At 39.8% G+C, this 22,654-nt stretch overlaps 1 protein-coding gene across 4 annotated transcripts in view; it reads left to right on the top strand.

Annotated features, from left to right (window-relative positions):
* Positions 1–22,654, top strand: part of ELAVL4 (ELAV like RNA binding protein 4) — a 140,631-nt gene that overhangs the window by 55,814 nt on the left and 62,163 nt on the right. For 2 of the 4 annotated variants that reach the window (XM_027582945.2, XM_027582973.2), the window contains exon 1: positions 662–1,040. The exons of 1 other annotated variant lie outside the window; for it this stretch is intronic. In XM_027582945.2, coding sequence (XP_027438746.1) covers positions 1,017–1,040 — 24 coding nt within the window. In that variant the 5' untranslated portion in view covers positions 662–1,016. Of the gene's footprint in view, positions 1–95; positions 270–661; positions 1,041–22,654 lie in introns of those variants that run through there. One more of the 4 variants, XM_027582962.2, reaches the window with a different exon arrangement.

The following is a 22,654-nucleotide window of genomic DNA, read 5'->3' on the forward strand; positions in this document are numbered from 1 at the left end:
GCTCTGTTCAGTTGTTCTTATCTACATTCTAGAATCGGGGGTTTCAGCTCACTGCTCCTTTTCTTTCTTTTTTTTTTTCTTTCTCTCCCCCCGTCCCCTCCCCCCAAATAATTGATTTACTTTACAATCATCCACACTGTGTTTTGTGGATCTTTAAATATATATAACAATAGTAGTCATTTAAAAAATATATCCTGAAACCTTTGCAAATTTTAAGAGAAGAGTCGAAGCTCTGCGAGACCCAATATTTGCCAATAAGAATGGTTATGGTAGGTATGACTAGATTTATAATCTGTTGTTTGTGTTGCTGGAGGGAAGAAAAGCATCTACACCTTGACCAGTCTTATGCTTGCACAAGAGTTTAGTTCTCTGCTGCTGTTTGGTTCCTACATTTACTATCTCTTTTGTGTAGAGAGTGCCGGTAGGTCCTTTTATTGAAAAGCAGTGGGGAAATGGATTGTCATTTTTAACAGGTCATTGTCAGTTTTCCCTTCAACATAAAGGAGGGGGGTGGTGTAGAGGGGAGGTGGGCAGAAATAATTGCTGATTTGTTGAAAGAGGTTATATTACACGAGACCATATTGGCAGAAAAGGGATTTTTTTTTTTGTAAGGGAGAGGGGGTTTGTCTGTGTGCCTGGGTTTTGTGGGGCTGGAGGTGGATGCAGCGGGGTTAAGAATCTCCATTTCCGTGCTGGAAATTTAAAGCTCGAGAGGCAGTTCCTGGATACTGAACGTTGAGATGGGCAGTTGTGTTTCGGGGGACTGCGCAGTCAAAACGGCAAAGAGAGTGATTTATTTGGGCTTCAGTAAATGCTGCATCTTGTATTTCAAAGAGTTTCCTGTCATGACCTCATAAAAAAGAGGAGGCGGCTTGTATGTGTAGCGGTGCCTGGCGTGTTGAGTTGTTGCTTCCTTCTCTGGGCAGCAGCTCTGTAAGAAGGAATGTCAGCTTTTACATAACGTTCCTTTCCGCTTTTGACACACTGTGTGAGGGTCCATCTTCTTCTGATCACAGATGGAGTGGAATGGCTTGAAGATGGTAAGTGAAAATTCAGAGGAAGGCAGCTTGGAGATTCCAGCCGTGTGTGTGTGTGTGTGTGTGTGTGTGTGTGTGTGTGTGTGTGTAAGGATGATGGACTGTGCATCGTAAATCACTGTGCAGATCGTGTGTGTGTGTGTGTTTATTAGTATTTCTCTTTTCTGAAAGCCAGAATCCATCTCCAAGTGTAATGGCACTGCATGCACACAAGGCACACACACTGCCTCTACCATCGAACACACATTTAGCCAAGCAAGGTTGGTGTCTTTTTTGACAATCACAATGTCACCGTTGCTGTTGGCTGGCGTGTCCACCGCCTCTATGAGCTTTCAGCAGAATTACATGACTGTTAAAGTTAAAGGCACATTTCTTTTTCAGTCTCTTGCTAGGAGTGATGGGGAAGGCTGGGTGCGAGGGGTGGAGGAGGTGAGGTTCAGTACCAGCAGATGCAATTGTGAAACAGGACTTGGGATGTGGAAGGGGAAGTGGAAAACCTTTCTGCCAAAGTAGTAAATCTATTTTTAGCGTCATCTTTTTCGGAAAAAAAAAAAAGAAGCAGGGAAACTCCTTGAGTGCCGCTCCTGTCGCCTGATGTTGACCCTGAAGATGTGGCACAAAATGGCACAACCAGATGCCACGAGTGCCCACTTTGACTTTGAATTTCACCAGCAATAGCTTTCACGGGGTTTCAAAGCCGGGTATGTGGGGAGGCTGTAAATTCATATCCATCTCACTTATTTTTTGCTAGAAAAGCCTGGGGAGGACTTTTCGCTCTGCATAGATGTTGTAACAAAGCTGTGGTCTTTTTCCCATTCTTAGAGGATTGCCTTTGTCTGGCTGCTTGTTTTGATGGGTGTAAAACAAATAAGATTAGACCGAGCAGCCCAACTGAAAGCGATAGCTGGGAGGAAAACCCAATGAAAGGTTGCCGGGGAAACGAACAGAGGAAAAGCCGAGTAGGGAGCAGGTGGCTATCATGAGAACACACTGCAAACAGTGTAAAAAAGGGGGGGAGGACAGGACCTCGATTATCTTTGCTGTTCTTTGTGGCCGGCCCAACTTTAATTATTCTTTATAAATAGGTGTTAATTACATTTCTAACTCTGGTTTACAGTGATTTTTAGAAATCTATTTTTAAGCATCTGTTCTGTCTCTCCTGTTTTTTTTTTTTTTTTTTTTTTTGGTTTAAAAAACAGAGGGAGAGAAAAGAAGAGGGGGAAGGGAGGGTAGGGAATCTTGCTTTCTCTCTCTCTCTCTCTTTCCCCCTTTTCCCTGCTGTGAAATTGTACGTGCGAAAAATCGCAAGGAATCCTGTGAGGCCATTTGAAAAAAAAATGTAAATTATATTGAATGAAGTTGACGGAAGCATAATAGTGAACTCCCACAGCTGATAGGTTCTGCAAATGATTCCTTAGAAATTTCCAGCAAATATCCATTGGAGAAATATAGGTAGAATAGATTTATCCTAAAGCAATGATTTTGTGCTAGGTGATATTGGTGTTTTTACTAAATCAGATTTTGATACTACAATTCCAGGGAGTTCATTGTATCTCTCATTTTATATCCCAAGTAGAAATTACTTTTAAAAATAATAAATGAAAAACTGTGTTCTGGCCTTTTGCTTCGTTTTCCTCTCTATACCTCCAACCCCAAGGTCCATCAGGCTGCACCCTTGCAGCAACTGCAGGGCATTTGGTCCTGGGTCTGGTCTTAGCATAAACTGAGTGAAAAGCTGTTTTTTTTTTTTTTAGTGTCTCTGAACGTCTAGGACCCGTGCGTGCGCTGGGTGACAGGCATCTCTCCCTTTTTCTCTGAGTGTGCTTTACTAGTAGTCTCTTTTTCTCATGATGGTGGGTACCAGAAGGACTGAAAGGTATAGTGCTCAGGCAAATAGGACGTAACATAAAAACCATGTTCTGTTATGATTTCTTCCAAATTAGATATATGATCAGGTAGCTAATATTAAGCCCCAGAATGAGAGATTAAAAAATACTGAAATATGCTTAAAAGGTTAGGAAATATAATTGGCTTTACTGAAAGTACTCTTAATTTTTACTCTCTCCATCGCAAATCTCTGCACTCACCTCCCCCCCTTCTTTTTTCCTTGCAAGGGTCTTCTTTTTGTTTTGTCTTCTTATTGGGGGATTTTTAAAATTTGTTTTGACTCTTGAGGTAAAAATAAATAAACTTATTTTTTTGTCATGTCATACACTTGAACCTTTGCATAACTATATGTCTCTTAAAAATTATGATAATTTTTTGATTATCTCTAATATAGTTTTTTTTTTCTGAGAAATTTCTAGCATTTTTTAGTTAGGGGAAAATAATTTCCATAAGAACTGTCACCTTGTCTTGGGTTGTAAAAAAGACACGTGGTTCTACTGCTGACCTTTCTTGCTTCTTTGTCTTAAAAATATTAATGCCTACTACCTGCATGTGGAGGTGTGCCTTTACAGAAGCATAAGGCTGAGTGTGCGTTTGTTAAGAAATGAAAATCTGATCGGAAATATTTCTGCAAATATCACCTGACTACATCGCAGTTTTAATGATCAGAATGTCCGTATATGTCATTATAACATCATGGCTACATCGTTTAATATTTAAATTTTTAAAAAGATAAAATGAACATAAGTAGGGAAATGGCTGAGAAATTACTTTGAGAATCACTGACTCATAATTTTAATATCTCAGAAAAAAGAAACCTAACAAGCAACTGAACCACTCATTTTTGTAGTCCCATTCATTTCTAACTGCCATTCATTCAAGTCATCCTCCTGGCCAGATATAGATGAGCTTGCTTCTGTTTGATAGTTTTCCAAAGCCTTAAAACTTTTTTCTCTCCCGATAGCCCTTCCTGGGTCCTTTGAATATTCAAAGATTTTATGGTGAGACGAAGGCCAGATTGTTGTGAGCTAATAATAATAGAATTTTTTTTTTTAAGGAAAGAGAAAGAAAATGAGCTACGCATTTGCATTTTAGTTCTTAACTCAGTCTTGAAAAAGGGTTTGAGACGTGGTAGACTTCAGGTATTTTAAACTTAGCATTTCTGTTGGGGATAATCTATTTGACATTTCGAATCTAGAAATCATTGCCTGAGTAGTGCTTTGTGTGTGTGTTCAGTATCTTTAAAAGAATTTGTGGGTGAATCAAGGTGTTTTTCTCAAGTAAGAATTACCATGAACAATGAAAGGGTTTCCTCAGGGCAAGTCCTTTCTTTGGTTTGATTTCTCCCCTTTGCACTCATTTCCTTATTGTGGGTGGATTCTTTTCCTATATGTAGACCAAATACTATTCCTTCCATGAGGATATACATTGTTTCACTTAGCCCTTGGCATCTTAATGCCTTATTTTAATAAAAAAAAAAAAACGAAACAAATTGTGTGTACTGTAAATAAGGAATGGCGGTCTTGATAGAGGTCATTGTATGTGGACAGAGGTACTTTGGCCTTGACAAATTTCTTCATCAGTTCCAATGATCTGTGGCCACCAGGCACTTAATTTATATGCCTGGACACTTAATATGTACATTTGTTGGTGAGCTGGCTGGCGGGTGTTAGACACACGAGTGTGCGCTGGGAAATGCTGCAATGCAGTATTTTTTCCCAATGTCATTAGGAATTTGGGGGGTATGAAGGGACACAAACATTCTTAAGCTTTTATCTTACTATCTTCCAGTAGATGGACCATGTTGTACAGAATTCGCCAATTCTGCTTTTAAAAGTGAAGTCAACCTTTTATTGCCCGCTGTCTGTTCTTCCATCCATTTGATAGATATGTGGAAAGTATGTATATGTGAGAGAGGGAGACTCTGTGTGTGTGTGTGTGTCTGTGTATGTGTGTGTGTGTGTATCTGTGTAAGCATGTGTGTTTCTGGAATCCTGCACCTGTCTTAGGTTTTCCTTATTTGGTATAACCAAATGTGTATACATATTTGCAAGTATATGTGCATCTAAAAAGGGAAAGAAAACCAAACTGGGCCGGCTTCCCATAAGAAGTGGCTTCTCCTCCAAGAGTTTTCTTATTAGAAAAATACAAAACTTAATCAAAAAAGATAGATCCAGACCCTGCAGACCTGCATTAGAAACCAAACACCCCTTTCTTTAGTTGCCACTTGAGAAACTATAAATGTGCAGATCCATCACAATATTTGTGAGCTGGAAGCTGCTCTCTCAAGCAAGGGGCTGGGCTCAAATTTAAATGCATGTATATGTGGAAGGAGAGTTGTTTTTTTCTTTGGGAGCATTTGAACCTAATCTTTAACCATTGGTAAAAACAAGTAGGAGGTAGGGTGGCTCTGTTAGCAGTTTGTGCATTATTTTGTGACTTTGTGTGTGTGTGCGTGTGCTTTAGAAACATCCTCGTATTTTTTAAATCTCAGTGTATTTTAAGGGTGGAGGGCTATTGTAGGTCAGTGGCTTTTTAAGGGTAAGAAGAAAGGTGATCTGTGGGTGGGTGGGAGTTGTCACAAGCAGTAATTGTCATAAATTACTCATCTAGAAGTGGAAAGAAAAAAGGCTGGAGGACAAGAGTGGAGAGGGTACCAACATGTGGATCTGCACTTGCCGAAACAAGAGATAATGAGTGATAAATTTGAACTGGTGCAGTGCGGGATGCCCGATAATCTCTCAGAACCTTGACTTTGCAGGTTCATTACTTCCTTGCTTGCTTGTTCACACCTTTAATTATATCCAGTTTGGGATGCTAGCTAGGGGCACCAAAGATGAGCCATTTTGTTTGTTGTTTACTTCATTAAGTATTCAGGCAGTGTGCTCACAATAGCTTTGGAGCATCAGTGTTAGGAATCAAGCACTTTGGAAATGGAATTGTTACAAAAGAATAAAAAATAAGAAAGCAGTCGGCCAGCTAGCTTGATTTGGATGTTCACTCTGCTTAATGGTAATATTTATGCTGTTCCTTGTACATTCATTAAGAAATGAATTGTGCAGTGTCAGTGCTCTTAATATGCTGGTGGCTCCCCCTATCCACCCACTCTATCTCTTTTTTATCTCTCCCCATGCTCCACCCCCAAGATTTTGCCTTTTACTTGACCATTTTAGGACTGACCATTTTTGCTATGGGGAAGATCCGTATTCAGTTCCTCGTTGTATTTAATACCAGAGATATTTTCCCTTCAATATGGATCTTTCTTCATACAGATCACGAAATGCTGAACACCATAAAGGAATCTTTAAATAATTTTTGTTGAGGAAGCAGTGAAAATGTTGAAGAAATAAGGTCAACGTAATTGTTGTGCTTGCGTTTTGTTTTTTGTTGTTTTTGGAAAGCCTTATTTTTAACCACAAAAGTAAAGTGCAAAACTAGCATATGTGATTTTTTAAAAATGGAAAAAAATTACAAGTCATAGGTCTCTATTAAAAATAACTTACCTGGGACTCTTGGTTTGAAAAATAACATTTAAGCTCGAGTTTATTTTTTTAATTATTCATGTTAAAGCTATAAAAATGTAATTCATAAATACTTTTTCTATAAAGTTTAGTTCTATTTTCAGGATATGAGGAAGCAGAGAAACAATTCTAGCAAGATGGAAAATTCGAAAAACACACAACGTGGAAGTTGCCTCCTCTCTGCACTTTGTGGCATTGAATCCACTCCTGCTCATTCAATGAATCAGTTACCTTATATTGTCTACTGTCTTGTAGCGACTAGCCCTTGAAGTTATTTTGCCAACTGTGTTCATTGTAGAGGCTAGCTATCATTTGCTGTTAGATGAAGATGTGTTTGTCAAGGACTTACTATGTGCGTTTCTCTGGAAGGTGGAAATCAAGGTCACCTTTTCTTTTTCTTCTGACACTGATCAAAAGACAGAATAAGAGTCTAAGTCCCTGTGATTGGAGCTAAAGTTGGAGTGAGGGATTTTAAGGTTGGATGTCACATAATGCAGTTTGTGTCAAGTTATGAGAAGAGATCTGTCGGAACATTCAAGTACACAAATGTTTTTCTTTCTGTATTTGTAAGAGCCTAGGCATGACTCCAAAAGATAGAAATCAAAGATTTTCTGGACATTTTTGTCTATAAGTTCCCATGTATGCAGATGCTGGCTTTCAGGAAAAGGAAAGTTTAGACAGTTGGGAGGAACCTGTCTTTCTGTCAGCTACCCGTGGAGCTTGGCGAGAGCCTGTTTATTTTACAGAAATAAAATGCTATTCTTCTAACAGAGATGACTCTGAGTACCTTTCCCCCAAGTTACCCTCCAGGTAGGACCTGAGAAGATAGTGACCCTCTTGGCATGCCCCTGTGCAAACTTTTAAGTTTGCACATAGAACAGACTTCATAGAGTAATGTGGTACACACTTAGATACTGCCATGTACTCTGTGTGTGGGGGGTGCAGGGGTATAGATAGACAGCCGTGACCCCCGGGTGTGCTCTGGGATGTGCCAAGAATGGCTTCTCAAGTAGCCTGTGTTTTCCTAAGCTGCCAGTCTAAACCTTTGGAGTTTTCCTTTCTAATTTGTACATGAAAAATAACAGGCTGAGTTGAACTTTTTTTTTTCGAGTGCCCCCTTTGAAGATGCAGCAGTAGTAAATACAGCTTTAATGATAAACTTTAGCTCTAAGTGCTATTTAAAAGTCTGTCGTGGAAAGCCTGAGAACTTGCAATCTTTACTAATGAAACTTTTATTAGGAGAGTGCTCACTTAAAATGGAGTAAACGACTAAGTCCCTGTAATGTGTGATTTTGACTAGATTTGACTCATCCCCTCTTATGTTACTTTTTGTAATGCAGCCAGCCACACATCTAAAATTCTGGATATTGTACTTGTCTTCAATATTAATTATGTCTGTTGATGCACTGGGTACAGACAGTACAATTCCCACAAGTCCAGATTCTTACTGTAACAACAAAACAAAAGTGATATTTATGAATAATATTGGGAAAGTTGTCCTCATAGTAACCATTCCCCAAAGGAAGCTTTACATAAATGTGCATTTATTATTTAGGATATTAAAAGGGAATCCTTAGCTTTTACTTTTTAATTTGGACTAAAATATGTAAATTGGTTTTATTTTGGAGTTGCTCTGTTTTAGGTGGCTTTGGGGGAGGATAACTTTCTAGCTTGATGATATTTTAATCACCTCTGTAGTAGAAAAGGTTCCAATCCTGAAATCAACCTGGTTATTGTGATTAAGACCCAGAGGGCCAGTGTGCAGATGGGGCTAAAAACATGTTACATCAACTTGTACATATGTAGAAAAATTAGATTTTTTCTGCTAGATACCACTGTCCCTGTGTCTTCACCGTCAGGGCCCACTTAGAGGCTACGGAATCCCAGGTCTGCCTCTGGATTCATAGGACCTTCATGTTGTGCCTGTACAGGCAACCATCTGGAAAGATTGCTCTTTGTCTTACAAAACCAGGAAGTGCTAAGGACTTTGAGGTCAGGTGGATTGGGGGCTAAAGTCCTGACTTTCCCTATTAGTAACCGGGTGATCTTGGATGAGGTCCTTCAGCTTTCGAGCTTCAATTTCCTCATCTTTAAGATGGAGATGATAAGGCCTGACTCACAGGGTTTTATGTGGATCCGATGAGAAACAATATGCGAAGGTACCAGTCATACACCTGAATATTAAAAATGCTTAGAGGATGTTAGGTCTCTTTTAGTCTGCCCGTGCCAGATGTCCTGGGGAGAAGTGACATTGAACTACCTCATAGTCTCTGTCCTCTCCCCAGAACTCAAGGAGGGTGGGGGTGACACACAGTAATTTTTAAACACAGACAAGCCCTCAGTTCTTCCCTGGAATTATGTGGCTTTATTAAGTTGCTGGCATGCTCATAAGCTTTTGCAAGGTACATTCATGGTCCCCTTTGGAATTAGAATTAACTTGGGATTTAGTTGTTAAAAGAGAAAAAAGGTGAACATATAATCGATGCTGTTTTTTCTTTTTTTAATTTCATAAAAGAGTCTGTTAGGAATTTCAGAAGTCAAACAGAAAAAAATCAGGTTAAGCTAATGAATATGGTCTCATCTTTGCTGTCTAAAATATATTATTATAACCCGTGAGTTATTTGACTTTGGCCCAGAAACCAGCTTACTTTGGAGCTATTTTTTTTCCTCTTCACCACATCAGCTTTTTTCTTCTATCCCTCTTATTTCCCCAACAGACTGAATTTTGAAGTTCTGTTTTTTAAGGAGTGGTGAAGAGGTTGAGGCAAAAAGTGGCTTAATGAGATTTTTCTAACTTGCCATCAGTTTTCTTTCTCCTGCTTGGTGAGGCAGGATGATGGATGGCTTTGGCAGTGCAAACAGCTCTAGAAGCGATCACATTGACTGAAGAGGTGTGGGAGATGTGAGCAGAATGCTGGCCCCCAATTTATGACCCTCCCGTTTGCAGGAAAGAAAGAGACAGGACCAGAGTCACCGTAAAGGCCTGATGTAGCTGTTGATCACATGCACTTGGGAAGGGGTAATGGGGGGTGTCAGGACCGGTGTTAGGCCGAGCCTAATTTTGTGCCTTTTCCCCAAGGTTCTGAAAGAGGGAATAAACAGGCATGTTAAATAAAATTCACAAGCTATTCTAAATCAGGACCTGTTGCTGTCACCAGTGAGGACGAAAAAACGATACAAGTAGTACCTGAAGGGGTTCGGGACTGAAACTGAAAACATAACCTCCTTGGAACAGTATTTTAATGTTATGGATTTTGGATTCCACTTTATATAATCATGGGAGGGATGTGAAAGGGAGCCATTTTCTTTCCTTCAATTTAAGCCTTAAAATAAGGGGAAGGATTATAAATTGATCGGATCCCCCAAGCACCATTTTGCAGGCCCTATGCTTTTGTTAAAAAAAAAAAAAAAAAAACCCTTTACTGTGAAACAGACAATAGAATTTTTCTCTTTCCATGTGTATCTATTTCAAGGCTTCCCCAAAGTTCTTCTAAGGATTTTGTAAGCAGCCTTGTGTGTCATACACAAGCTCTCTGGAAGAATTTGGTTGATTTTTGCAATGTGTTTTGTATGGGCAGAAATACGCCAGTTGAAGAAAGGGGCTCGAATGTGGAGAGGGGTAGAAGATGTTTGTGCAGAGTTTAGCCTAGAAAAATCTCACACTTATTAATGAAAGATCAAAAAGAGATGATTGGGTGAGCCATTTGAGCAAATAACTGGGCAGGGGAGGGGCAGGTGGATATTCTTAGGACCTCCTTGCTAGAAACATGTTCGTATTATTAAAAAGTTGACCCCTATTTAAGCCAGTACTTGAGTCTCAATTCCTTCTTGCTTTACACCTCTGGCTTAAGGTTATCAGCGAGAAGAAAAGAATTTTAGCTTAGAAGAGCTTTAGTAAAAACTCTTAAGCAGGTCTCTAGTTGGTGAATTTTGGAGACATGGGCTTGCAGTTGCTATAATCATAACAGTACTCTTCCTGAACTATCGTCGTGTCATTTTTCTAAGAACAGAGGAGCAAGTTTGTGTTTCTAGAACTCCAGCTATTCCCAGCACAATTCTTCTGTAATGGATCTGTGACTAGGGAGATCATTTCTCATATTCACTTAACATCGTATAATTTTTGCCCTATGGTGTCAGGTTGATCTCCTTAATGCAGTTTAGGGCAGGTGTTATTAACCCCTTTTTATAGAAAATAAAGTTCAGCCACCTGCCTTAGCATACATGTTTAACAATAGCAGAAGTCTTAGCTCCAGAGTGTTTAGGAATACATCCAACCTAGCCAAAGTTTACTTCTCCAGGGGAAAAAAACAAAAACAAAACAAAAAAAAGCAATTCCTTTCTAGATCAAGTTTTTCAGTGTGGATTCAGCAAATACAATTGCATGTCTGTGCATATAAACCACATTCTAGGTGCCTCCTGGAATGTCAGTATTTAAAACATACTCTGATATAGTGGGTAAGGACAGTGACAGGCAGAATGTGAAAAGTGTCTCAGCAGAGGAGGTACAATATACAGAAGAGAAGACATTCATTGTTGTTGGGGGAAGGAGACAGCCTTCATGGAGGAAATGCCATTTGGGTGGAGCCAGGAAAGATGGATAGGCAGAGAAATTAGGAAGAGGGGGCATTCTGTGTGGAAGGAAGACCATGAGGAAAGGTGCAGAGATGGGCACTTGCTTAAGGAATGATAAGTAGTCTGGGGTAAACGCAGCATGAGATGTGTAAAGATAAAGCTAGGGATAGGTAAAAGCTATCGTTTAGGAAGGGTAAGGTGTTTTGACTTGGTTTTAACTTTATTTGAATCAGTACTATGGAATGTCTTAGATCAGAGGATTATGGTTTCCTGATTGTTTTGCAGGGTCAAGACTTGCCTTTATCGGGTCATGATTTCTCAGAAGTTGAAGTCACCCTAAAGATACTACTGAATTAGACATTGGTTATTTAGAAAGAATTGGCATTAAAGCACTCTTCTGATCAGAGTGTGATGTGATGATGATGATGATGATGATGATGACGACAACGATGCTCACTGGTGCGACTGGGGTTACAGTGTCAAAAAGCACTAGGAGGAAAAATAGCAACTTTATTTCAGATTGTAAAGAAGTGCCATTAGAGGAGCACACTGCATCTCTCACCAGCAGGTACCAGTGCTCATGTCGTGGGAAAATGTGTGGCCAGAGAAAGGAGGGTGGTAGTTGGGAATCAGCTTATTTCCTCCAGAATAGAGAAGTACCCACCTCACACTTCCATGTACCAAGGCGTACTTGTCTTCCCGGGTAGTCTGTGAGCCCTGGAGGGCAGAGAGCTTGTCAAATCCTCTCTTATTTCAATGTGGGCACACAGTAAGTACTCAATAAATGTTTATGGGATTGAGTTATAATTTTTTAAAGAGTCTGAACTACAGAGTTATAAGACTTGTGAGTTTGGGCTCTGTCGTTTAGTTTATTCGTCCAAGTCACCTAACCTGGCTGAGTTTCAGGTTCTTAATATGCAAAAGAGAATTAATACAACTTCATATCTTGATGAGAGGATCAGTTAAACCGTATCCTAGATACACCCCAATAACAATATTAGTAAACTTTAGTAAATATGAGTAAAATAGAATAACAATACTAGTCAATTACTAGGTTCTAGTTTTGCCTACAATTATTTTACTGCGTCTTAACCAGAATTTAAAAAAGAATTAAAACAATAAGTGAAATAGGCATTTTGACTTTGTTATATTTCTGCTTTCTTGGTTATCATCTCAGAGCTGAAACACTCCACATTCACCAGCAGTGTGGGGGGCCAACTCAAGTTTAAAATTCTGAGAGAATCACCCTATCTCTGGCTTATCTAAATCCTCTGCCCCTCACTCCTCTTTATTAAGCATCTCATACCCAGAAGGTACACTAGCAAATTGTGCAATTGAATAAAACCCACACTTTTCATTTAGGTTCTTGCAACTGTATCATATGTAATAGTATCACTTTTTCTACATTTTGGTCAAATAAATTTTTACATAAACTAAAAAAAAGTGAAATAGAAAAGAAAAAATCAGTGGCTAGTGCTTAGTAAGGGTAAGTATTATTTCATGAAATTTTTGGTTCAGTTACCTATGTTTTGACTTGTGACGTGAAGTTGCTGTGTGTTCAATATATTTCTTACTTTTTTGCTTTGTTCAGTAAATTTTGAAAAACACTGTTCTAGTTGATAGTGAGCTCTGCATTGTCCAAAAGAAAACCAGCCACCTTTTTTTTTCTTCAGTGCTATGCAATGCAAGATCTCTAGTATCTTCCAAATTATTAAACAAAGGATGGCATCTGATTATTTTAGATTTAATGTGGAAAATGTATCTTAAATCTTTGAAAGTTAATGATATCTGCATGGTATATCTTGGGACTCTCTATTAATCAGAGTATTCATTAACTAGCAAATCTCATACCTTGGTCATGCTACCTAGCTGAACCTTCAAAGTAATAATAATAATAATGATAGTAATAATAATAATAATGATAGTAATAAGTAGTGGAGGTGATCTGGAGGTGAGACTAGAAATAATGAGATTATAGCTTTCATTTCTTGAGCTCTTACTATGAGTCAGGCACTGTGCCTTACATACCATTTCTTTTAATCCCTAAAACAACCTTAAAAGGTAAATTGTTAATTTTCCTGTTTTATGGATGAACTGAGATTTTGAAAGGTAAATTAAGGTTACACAGCAATTGGGCCAGATTTGATTTAAACCCAGGTGTGTCTAGTTCTAGAACAAAATGCCAAAGATTTATTCAGTTCTGTGAAAATGTACTAAGATGCCTACTCTGTGTTAGCACTGTACTTCTTTACAGAGATTGGTGGGTCAGTTGGTCTCTGCCCTTGAGGGTTTACTGTGCATGAAAGTGGGTGAGATGTGATTTAATCACAAGAGGACAGGCCCAAAGACTTTCATACTAAGTAGTTCTGGAAGTAGTGTGAAAAGTACCTGCCACATAGTTTAGGTATTCAATAAAGATTTATTGAATTGAATTGAAATTGGATGAATTCTCACCTGGTGATTTGGAAGGGAGTGGCTGAGTATTGGGGAACCTTTGTGCTGAAGAATATCCTTACCTGGAAAGTGGCGGATCCATCTGCCCTAAAACCATTCAGTGCCCTTTGGAACTTCTGAAACTGGCAGCAGCAAAAAGCCAACCAGAGCTCAAGAACTCAAATTATGAACTCCAAGTTTCATTCAGGCAGAGAGAACATTTTCCATCTTAGTATGAAAAGAGAATCCTGTGGCAGAAACATTTAGAGAATGATAAATAGAGGGCAGCCTTCCTTAGAATGAAAAATAGTAATTATTATTGATGTTATTGCTATTTTTACTATACTAACTTCATAACCTCAAGCAAGTCACATTACCTCTGTGAGCCTCCATTTCCACATTTGTAAAATGATTTCTACTTCTTAGGGTTGTTGTGAAGATTAAATAGATCCATTTAATAAAGCCTTGCTAAGCACTTACTATTTAGTGGTGTCTGAGGATTTAGTATAAGGGGGACATAGCCCCCTGCCCTCAGGGAGCTGAGTGTCTGGTGAAACTGCCGTGAGGGTGGGATTGATTCAGCCCCACCACCTGCAAAGCCCATTATTGACAGAATGCACCCCTTGCAGTCTGCTTTGGGGTGTATATAATATTGTCATGCATGTCTCATTTGCATCATTGGAAGTTCAAGTTTATTGAGGATAAGGGTGCCATGATAGTCTTCTTTTTATCTTCTACTACCCTTGGACCCCTGCCTTACCTGTTGATCAGGGTTACCCTATATACTTGTCACTCAATGAATCCAGACCCGTTCAGCAAATATTTACCAAGTTGTTCAAAGTGCTGTGCTGGGAAAGGGAGAGTAACGTTTGCTGAACAGAGAATGACTTTAGAGTACAAAAGGGGAACAGTATCACCAGGTGGTGATAAACTACACTAGTGCTAAAAATGCCTGTGACCTATTCAGGAGGAAAGTGAGGCCCCAAAGAAAATTTGATGGTGAGCCTAAAAAAATAATGTATTCTTTCTTTTTCTCAGTGCTGTTTTGTTTGTATTTTGTGGGGAACCAGTGTATTTACTACAGGCACACAGTTGAGATGTGATCTCAGAGATAGCTACTTAATAGATTTGTGGCTCAGGATCAAGCCCAGGCACCTTCACAACGCCCAGGAGACCTTCTGTGGCCCGGCCCCCAACCTCCTTTTCAGGCCCCCATCCTGCAGCTCTCCACCTTCCATTCATTCTCCACTGTGGAACTTTGCCATTGCTGTTCCATCCGTCCCTATGCTCAAACAGATCCCTTGGTCCAAACATCCTTCTGTCTTCTTCACCTGCCTTTAAGAGACAACTAGGAGGTGACTTCCCACTTAGGAAAGCGTCCCTGACTCATGCTGGGTTAGGGCCTCGTCTATGAGCACTGCCAGCGTCCTTCCTTCCATTGGTCTTCCCCCCCACCCCCCCCCACGTTATCACTTGTTGATTTGTCCATCTCACCACCATGTCAGCAGTCAGGACTAGGCTCCTCTCTGTGCCTGGCCCCTAGCAGGTGCTCAGTAATGAATTGTTAACTGAATGATAGAGTTGGATGTTGGTTAGATTGTTCATTTAGGGGTTGCCATCAGGTGCCCTGTTACCTCTAGCCTGTGAGAGAGATGTTGGACCCAAAGACCTCTTGTCATGAAGACTGGTTTTGACACTATGGTTGCTCACCAACCACAGTTCTGTAACTTTGGGTTGAAGATCTTGAGTATATTTACATGAAACTTCCTGACTACCATGACTCACCTGCACTTTCTCAGTAATTCTTTTTTTCAGACCCCTTTATGTCACTTGGTCTCTACCATACAGTTAACAATGATACATCACAATAATAAGGACCTTTTATAGTGTATCTGTCAGGCTTTACGGGAAGAACAGACTTAGGTTATCTCATTGAACCTCACAACTCTAGGAAGCAGGTGTTTGTGTTCCCGTTTTGAAGAAAGAGCACCACGTGGTTTTCATAACTTGCACAAGGTCATATGGCTAGGGAGTGTCAGACTTGGAATTCCAAGCCTAGTCTGTTTGATTCCAGAGTCCATGTTCTGTCTCCCATTTTGTGAAAGGATTGTTAGCATATGTAAAGAGCCTGGTTCGGAACCTGGCACATAGTAGGCATTTAATAAAGGAATATTTTAAAAAATAGTTCAGTCCCCCTAGGGTGTATATTTTAGATACTGGTCATTTTTTTGCAGGACTCATAAGGAGAGAAGATTTAGAATAAAATATGTAAGCTATTTCCCATTTCATAACCTTCAAAAAGGAGAACAGATAACCTCAAAACTGAGGCTATATCATCCCAGAAAGGATCATGGATGCCAGAGGAAGATAAAAGAGCTTGGTAAAAGAGCACTGGCATGTGAGATCCTGAGTTCAGTTCTTGAGTCTGCTACTTTCTAGTTTTAAGTTCAAGTGCTCACTTTTGAATTTGTATCTTCATAGGTCAAAAATATTCAGGCCAAGACTCCTGTATTAACTGGAATTGTAAATAAGCCTACTTGATGCTCCTGTATGAGCAACTAGAAAGCATTAGTTTTAAAATATAAATATGTATATTTTATGTATTTTTATCTCCTCTCTCCATTGTGTATACTATTGCATAAAATTAGATTGAAATCTTAAGATTAAAAGAGAGATAATTCTTTTTTTTAAGATTTTATTTATTTATTTGACAGAGAGAGACAGCAAGAGAGAGAACACAAGCAGGCGGAGTGGGAGAGGGAGAAGCAGGCTTCCCGCCAAGCAGGGAGCTCGATGCGGGGCTCGATCCCAGGACACTGGGATCATGACCTGAGCTGAAGGCAGACGCTTAATGACTGAGCCACCCAGGCGCCCTGAGATATAGTTTATTCTTGTGCCGAAGCTCTTTTGTTTTCATTTGCAATGTGTGGATTTAAATTACTTAAAAAAAAAAAGAAGGCAAAACTCTTCATCAAACACTTTTGAGAGTAGAAGAATAACTGAACATTTGGCAATGCACCTTTTGTGCACAGCCCTGGATGAAGCCCTAAATATTTTCTTCCTCTTTTGTTTAGTGACATGTTAGGATTGTGATTCTCCCAAAATTTATTTGCCCCACCCTTGGCCACTAGTTCACATTTGTTTTAATCTTGATGCCTGCACTCATCTAAAATAAATAGTGCAGGGCGCCTGGGTGGCTCAGTTGGTTAAGCGACTGCCTTCGGCTCAGGTCATGATCCCGGAGTTCCGGGATCGAGCTGCTCAGCAAGGAGCCTGCTTCTCCCTCTGACCCAACCCCCTCTCATGTACTCTCTCTCATTCTCGCTCTCTCAAATAAATAAATAAATCTTTAAGAAAATAAAAATAAAATAAACAGTGCAGGTAGAGTGAAGAAAAGGCTTAAGAAAAGGATTTAAAAATAGAGAATCACACATTTCTCTTATGGTTTTCTCAGCACACTGCAGAGCCTGGTGGGCTGGGAAAAAGGAAGTCTCCTGCAATGTTCCCCTTCTTTCCCCCTAAACTCTCTTAGCAACCTGCACCTGCCTCTGATCACTGATTCAATCAGCGGACTTTGGTCAAATTCTTCCTGTATACTGCATGCCTGGAGCAAGAAGTCAATGAAAATTCAGGCCCTGTTCTCAAGGAGCTCCCAGTCAGTGGGGAGACAGGCAGATAAACTGTGACTGAATGTGGAGTGGTGAGTGCCACGACGAAGGAGAGAGAAGAGGTGCCTAGGCCATGTGGGTCAGGGAGGCAGGCTTCAACTGAACTTTGCAAAATGGCCAGGTTATTTAGATGGTGGTGGAAGAAGCATTTTGGGGGGGGGAGAGGAAACCTATATATAAAGACATGGAGGAGACGTACATAACACAGAAGGCATTCAGAGTACGGCACTTGCCTTGTTGCAGTTTGGAACTTTGTTCATAGATGTGTCTACTGCTGCCCCACCTCCCCTTCCAGAACTAAATTCCTAGAGGGCAGGGATCAAATGCCATGGAACTCAGTTATCGAACTATAATAATACATTTAATCCTTGCCACATTCCTATGAACACTATCAACACTGAGAAAACTTAGACACAGAATTGTTAAGTAACATGCCCAAAATCTCACAGGGGAACAGGGATTTGAACCTACGCATTCAGGCTCTGGTGCCTGTGTTCCTAATCATTACACTCTGCAATAGATATTGGAGACCATGCTTAAACTGATTTGAATTGAATGGAAGCAGAAGTAATTGCATGATAGTTTATTTACTCATTTGTTTACAAAAAATACCGTGCAGGGCATTCCGAGCTCTGATAGTTGTTGCAGCAAAGTATTGAGTCCCCATGGTCTTTGAGTTTGGCTTGTGTGACTTGTAGGGACTCTCAAAGGTGGAAATGTTCTGTGGGACTCTTGACCTCTAGATTTTAGCCAGATTCAGACCCAGAGTGAAAATGAAATGGGAGTTTAGGCCTGAAGCAGAGGCCATCTGAGTTGGAAGGAATGTGGGGGTAAAGAAACAGAGGCTATGAAAACGGCCTTAAAAACACAGTCTTTGGGGAGAGTTTGAAAGAAGTTGAAAACAAGAGTGATAAGGGCAATATAGCTTTAAAAGATAAAAGTGCTCCTATTTTTAAATTGCTTTTGAAGAAGTGAGAGAGATATGAGAGAGATTTATGATGAGAGCAGAGTGGTGGGAAATAGAGCAAGGAGAGCAGATTTAGCTCTCCTTGCTCCTGGAGAGCAGGAGAGCACCTAGAGAGCCATCCGTTTATTCATTTTTTCTACCAACAAAGCCCAGAGCTCTGCACTGGTCCCTGGGATTATAGATGAATCAAACACAGCCCCTGTCCTCAAGATGCTCACAGTCCAGTGACAGAGACAGGAAGATGGAGAGTCTCGGGCTGTGTGGTAAATGTCTGGGGGGGAAGCATATGCAAAGGATAGACATGGGAGCTGGGGAAAAGCTTGTTAGGCCTGATGGTGGGAGAGGAGAACTTTCCAGGACAGGAGTGCTGGTGCACAGAGTGGCACAGGAGAGACCACAGCGTGTACTACTTTGCCATTGCTGGCGGCAGAAGGATGTTGCCAGGAGTGTGCTCTCCAGGGTTTATGGAGGCTGTGGTGGGTTAAGGAGGAAGATGAGAGTCAGTGACAGAAAGACCTTGGTTCAGATCCCAGCTCTGCACCTTATGAACCAGGGCTAGTCACTCTACTTTCTGTTTGCTCCTTGACCCTTGGTCTGCTCACCTATAAAATGCAAATGATAGGGGAAGGGGGCAAATCCCACTCATCCCTCAGGGTCTTCATGAAGATGGAATGGGGTGTTGGGTGTGAATGTGCTCACAAAATCCCCTGAGTCAAGCATGTGATTGAAAGCCTTCTTTCCAGTGGCTTTGTAAGGGTTCATCTCGCTTCAGCGGGGAGATAACACTTTCTGTGTTTTCTCTGCACTTCCCACCACACCTTTCTAACCGTGCCCTGGAAAATCCTCTTGAAGTGCATTTGGTCAATGTAGCTGCTTCTTGGGGTCCACAGGAAGGATGGAGCAGTCCAAGTGGAGGGTGGACCAGGGTCATGAACCTGCTCCACCCTGAGCAGGTCCATGTGGAAAGCCAGAAATGCCCTCTGCTATCCATACCCAGAGCCCACTGTGGCAATTTCCCAAAATTTCCTATGAAAACAAGAGGATTTCCCTCTTGGGAAATCAGAAACCTGAATGACTGCACTTACTATATTTGAAGTATCTAACTTTAAGCCATTCACAGTAGAGGGTTTTTTAAAAAGGCAAAGTGTACCAGAAATTATGTTTGTAAGTGTTAAAAATGGTGCTTTCATTATTCACTTTTTAAAGTTCACTTAATCCCTTCCCCTTTGCTCTGTATTTTCCTGGCTGGTATTATTGTGAGAACTTATTAGTTAATGTTTGTGAAACATTTTGAAGATGAAGGAAATAGCTATTGACACAGGTGATGAGTAGTAACATTTTTAAGTGTTCTTTTCCATTTCAGAAATTAAATTCCAAGGATAAATGTTACCAGCTCTTAGTCGACTTTGCCACCTCATTTTAATGGGAATATATTTTCAGAATGTTAACATTTTTGATAAGGGGAATGACATGTATTGAGCCCTTACTATGTGCCCAGGTCTGAGGCCAGGTGCCTTAATGTGTTATTTTTCAAGGCGTCTGGGTGGCTCAGTCATTAAGCGTCTCCCTTCAGCTCAGGTCATGATCCCAAGGTCCTGGGATTGAGCCCCATATCGGGCTCCCTGCTCCACAGGAAGCCTGCTTCTCCCACTCCCACTCCCCCTGCTTGTGTTCCCTCTCTCGCTGTCTCTCTCTGTCAAATAAATAAATAAAATCTTTTAAAAAATTGTTATTTTTCATCTTCACAGCAACCCTGCAAGGCAGATAGAATTGTGTGTATTTTTCAGATGAGTAAATTAAATTGCACCTCCGAGAATCTTGTGTCTTAACCAAGGTCAAGGCTGGAGCCACTTTCAAACCCAAACTCTAAACTTCATGCTCTTGTCATGGCACCATGTAGAATTTTGAATCACAATCTTTCTATAACAGCCATTTATTTGGCAGTTTTGGTGACTGATAGCAGATACATAGCCCAGAATGGTTTTAATCAGATTATATCATTTCCTTTCTCCAAGACTACTGGTTTGCATTTTATGGTGATAGGAACTCTTTCCTCCGACTTGGTGGTTTCAGAAAGGGCACAGAGTTTGGTTTCACACTTGAGTTCAAATTGTGGTTCTGGCTGAGTGAGAACGGATACTGCCTGCCCCAGGCCTCACTTCTTCATTCTGTGTAGCGTGACTTCAGTTCTTCAAGCCTTGGTTTCCCCAACTGTAAGTGGGGGGAATGACAGTTACCTACTTTGGAAAGTTGTGGGAGAATTAAGTGAAGTAATGTACCTGATGACATCTATCACCATTTATTATGTGCTAAGTGGGGTAGTATTGGAAAGAGTTAATGGTAATTGCTTGCCTAAACCTTTTCCCGTGTAACCCAAAGCACTTTTTAATCAGTGTTATCACAGGATCTTCGTTTATTGGGCCTTTGCCATGTTCCTGGCAGGGACTTTGCTGAGCACTTTGTATATACTTCTCCATTACCACATTTATGACATTATAGAGTAATTACTTATTTATTGATTTATTTACTTTCTTGCAGGCAGGAACCCCTTTTGTCTCCTGTATCTCAGGCATTTATCATAATGGCTTGTGGCCCATTGAAGGAACTCATTAATGTTAAGGAAGTTAGCTTGACTTTTTTTTTTTTTTTAACATATAATGTTTCAGGGGTACAGGTCTGTGATTCATCAGTCTTATACAATTCACAGCTTGACTTTTGTCCCTTTGTACTGCCTTTCCTCTTCTTTTAAGAACGAACTTCAGTTGTGGGGAGGAGCTGTTCAAATGGAGGACAGTACTGTCATTATTAAATTGTGACTTGCTTTAAAATATGCCTGTAACTAAAAAAAAATTTGTTTGCCCTAATTTGACAACAGCTGATTCTGAATATTTGTTAGCCTTTCAACTTTTTTAAAGATAAATTTCTGGGATAAAAAAGACTATATCAAGATTTGGAGGAGTTTGCCAAGCAAATTTACTTTGTATCTGTGATTTTAAAGGACATGGTTACCTGATGCAAGAAGTAAACTCTTTTTTTTATTATTTACTATTAACATATAATGTATTATTTGTTTCAGGGATGCAGGTCTGTGATTCATCACTCTTATACAACACACAGAGCTCACCACAACACAACATACTCGTTTCAGTACCTGAATGTATACATGTATCTATTAGAATTATTCTTAGGGACTTATTAAATTAGTCCTAAAAGGGTCTTATCTGAGAATTACATATCATGCAGTTTGAATTTTAGTATAAAGGTAATAATTTTGAAACCTTACCATTTCTGTCTTACCATTTCTGAATTTTTTAAACGCCAATTTTACTCATGCCCAATTAGTATGAATTAGTGAGATTTCAAAAGCATTATCTTGAAACGCAAAAGATTATTTGTGAAGACATAACTATTAACTTATTTATTCTTTGTTCTAATCCAAACTTCTCTGTTGTCATAAGGCAAATCATAAAAATACATCTATTTTTGTTTTTTAAAATATAAACAATGAGAAAATTGAGGTGCAGGAAAATTAAAAGAAAAAAATAAGATAAATTCAGAGGTAAAGTTTGTGTTTAAAAAGAATTAAAAGTTTGCAGCGAGATTCTATGCTCTTTCTTTAAACACAGAGGGCTACAGATTTGCCACTCGTTTTCCTAGCAATATTACAAAGAGGAGACCCAGTGAATTACAAGATGCAGAGTCCATAAAACTAAAGCAAACCCATCATACAGAGGACAAAGAATGTTAGTGATTCGTTGTCATAACAAAGTATTTGTCTTAAAGTAGACAAATATCCTGATATGTGGTATTTGGGTTTTATTTTTTTTTGCCTCTCCACATTGCTTCTCGTTCATGAGATTTTTAATAAATATGTATTAGGAAGATCTCCATAGTCAAGAAAGAGAGAGGGAGAAGCTTAAGAAGCATGGCGTGGAATGATGCTTGCTAGTGTCATACATTCATAAGATGTCCTTGAAGACGGAGCACAGAACAGAGATCAGGGAAATTTTGGCAGCTGCAGTTGGGAAATAAATGGCTGTTGTGTGATTGGGCAGATCCTAAAAGCAGGCTCCTGCTCAAACCATGTAATTAAGAAAAGTGGGAGCTTTTGTCCAAGTGCAGAATGTTCATAATATCAGAGTTTGTCAGCAGGAGCTTTTAGAACGGATCAGTACTTTTCACTCCCTGATCCAGGGAACGGTTTTCTTATAAATCATCTTCTCTCCTTGCTGTCCTCCTGAAGGTTGCTGCCAGGCGATAAGGCGGACTTAGATTGTAACCTTGCTAATACACAGTGATTTAGGTGAAGGAGAGACAGAATCACAGTCCGTTTCAAGAAATGCGATTTTTATTCATTTGGGCTCCTATGTGTCCTCTAATGTAGGAACAGAGTGTGGCCAGGGAGAGATCCTGAAGGATGGTTCTGGGAAGGAGATGGAATCATTTTTAATACTGTGACTACAAATGGTTTGAAGGATTTGGCATTTTCTTTCATTTTTATTTTATTTATTTTTTAAAGATATTTTTTATTTATTTATTTGACAGAGAGATAGAGAGCACAAGTAGGCA

This window comes from Zalophus californianus, chromosome 4, assembly GCF_009762305.2.
Source record: "Zalophus californianus isolate mZalCal1 chromosome 4, mZalCal1.pri.v2, whole genome shotgun sequence".
NCBI classification, from domain to species: domain Eukaryota; kingdom Metazoa; phylum Chordata; class Mammalia; order Carnivora; family Otariidae; genus Zalophus; species Zalophus californianus.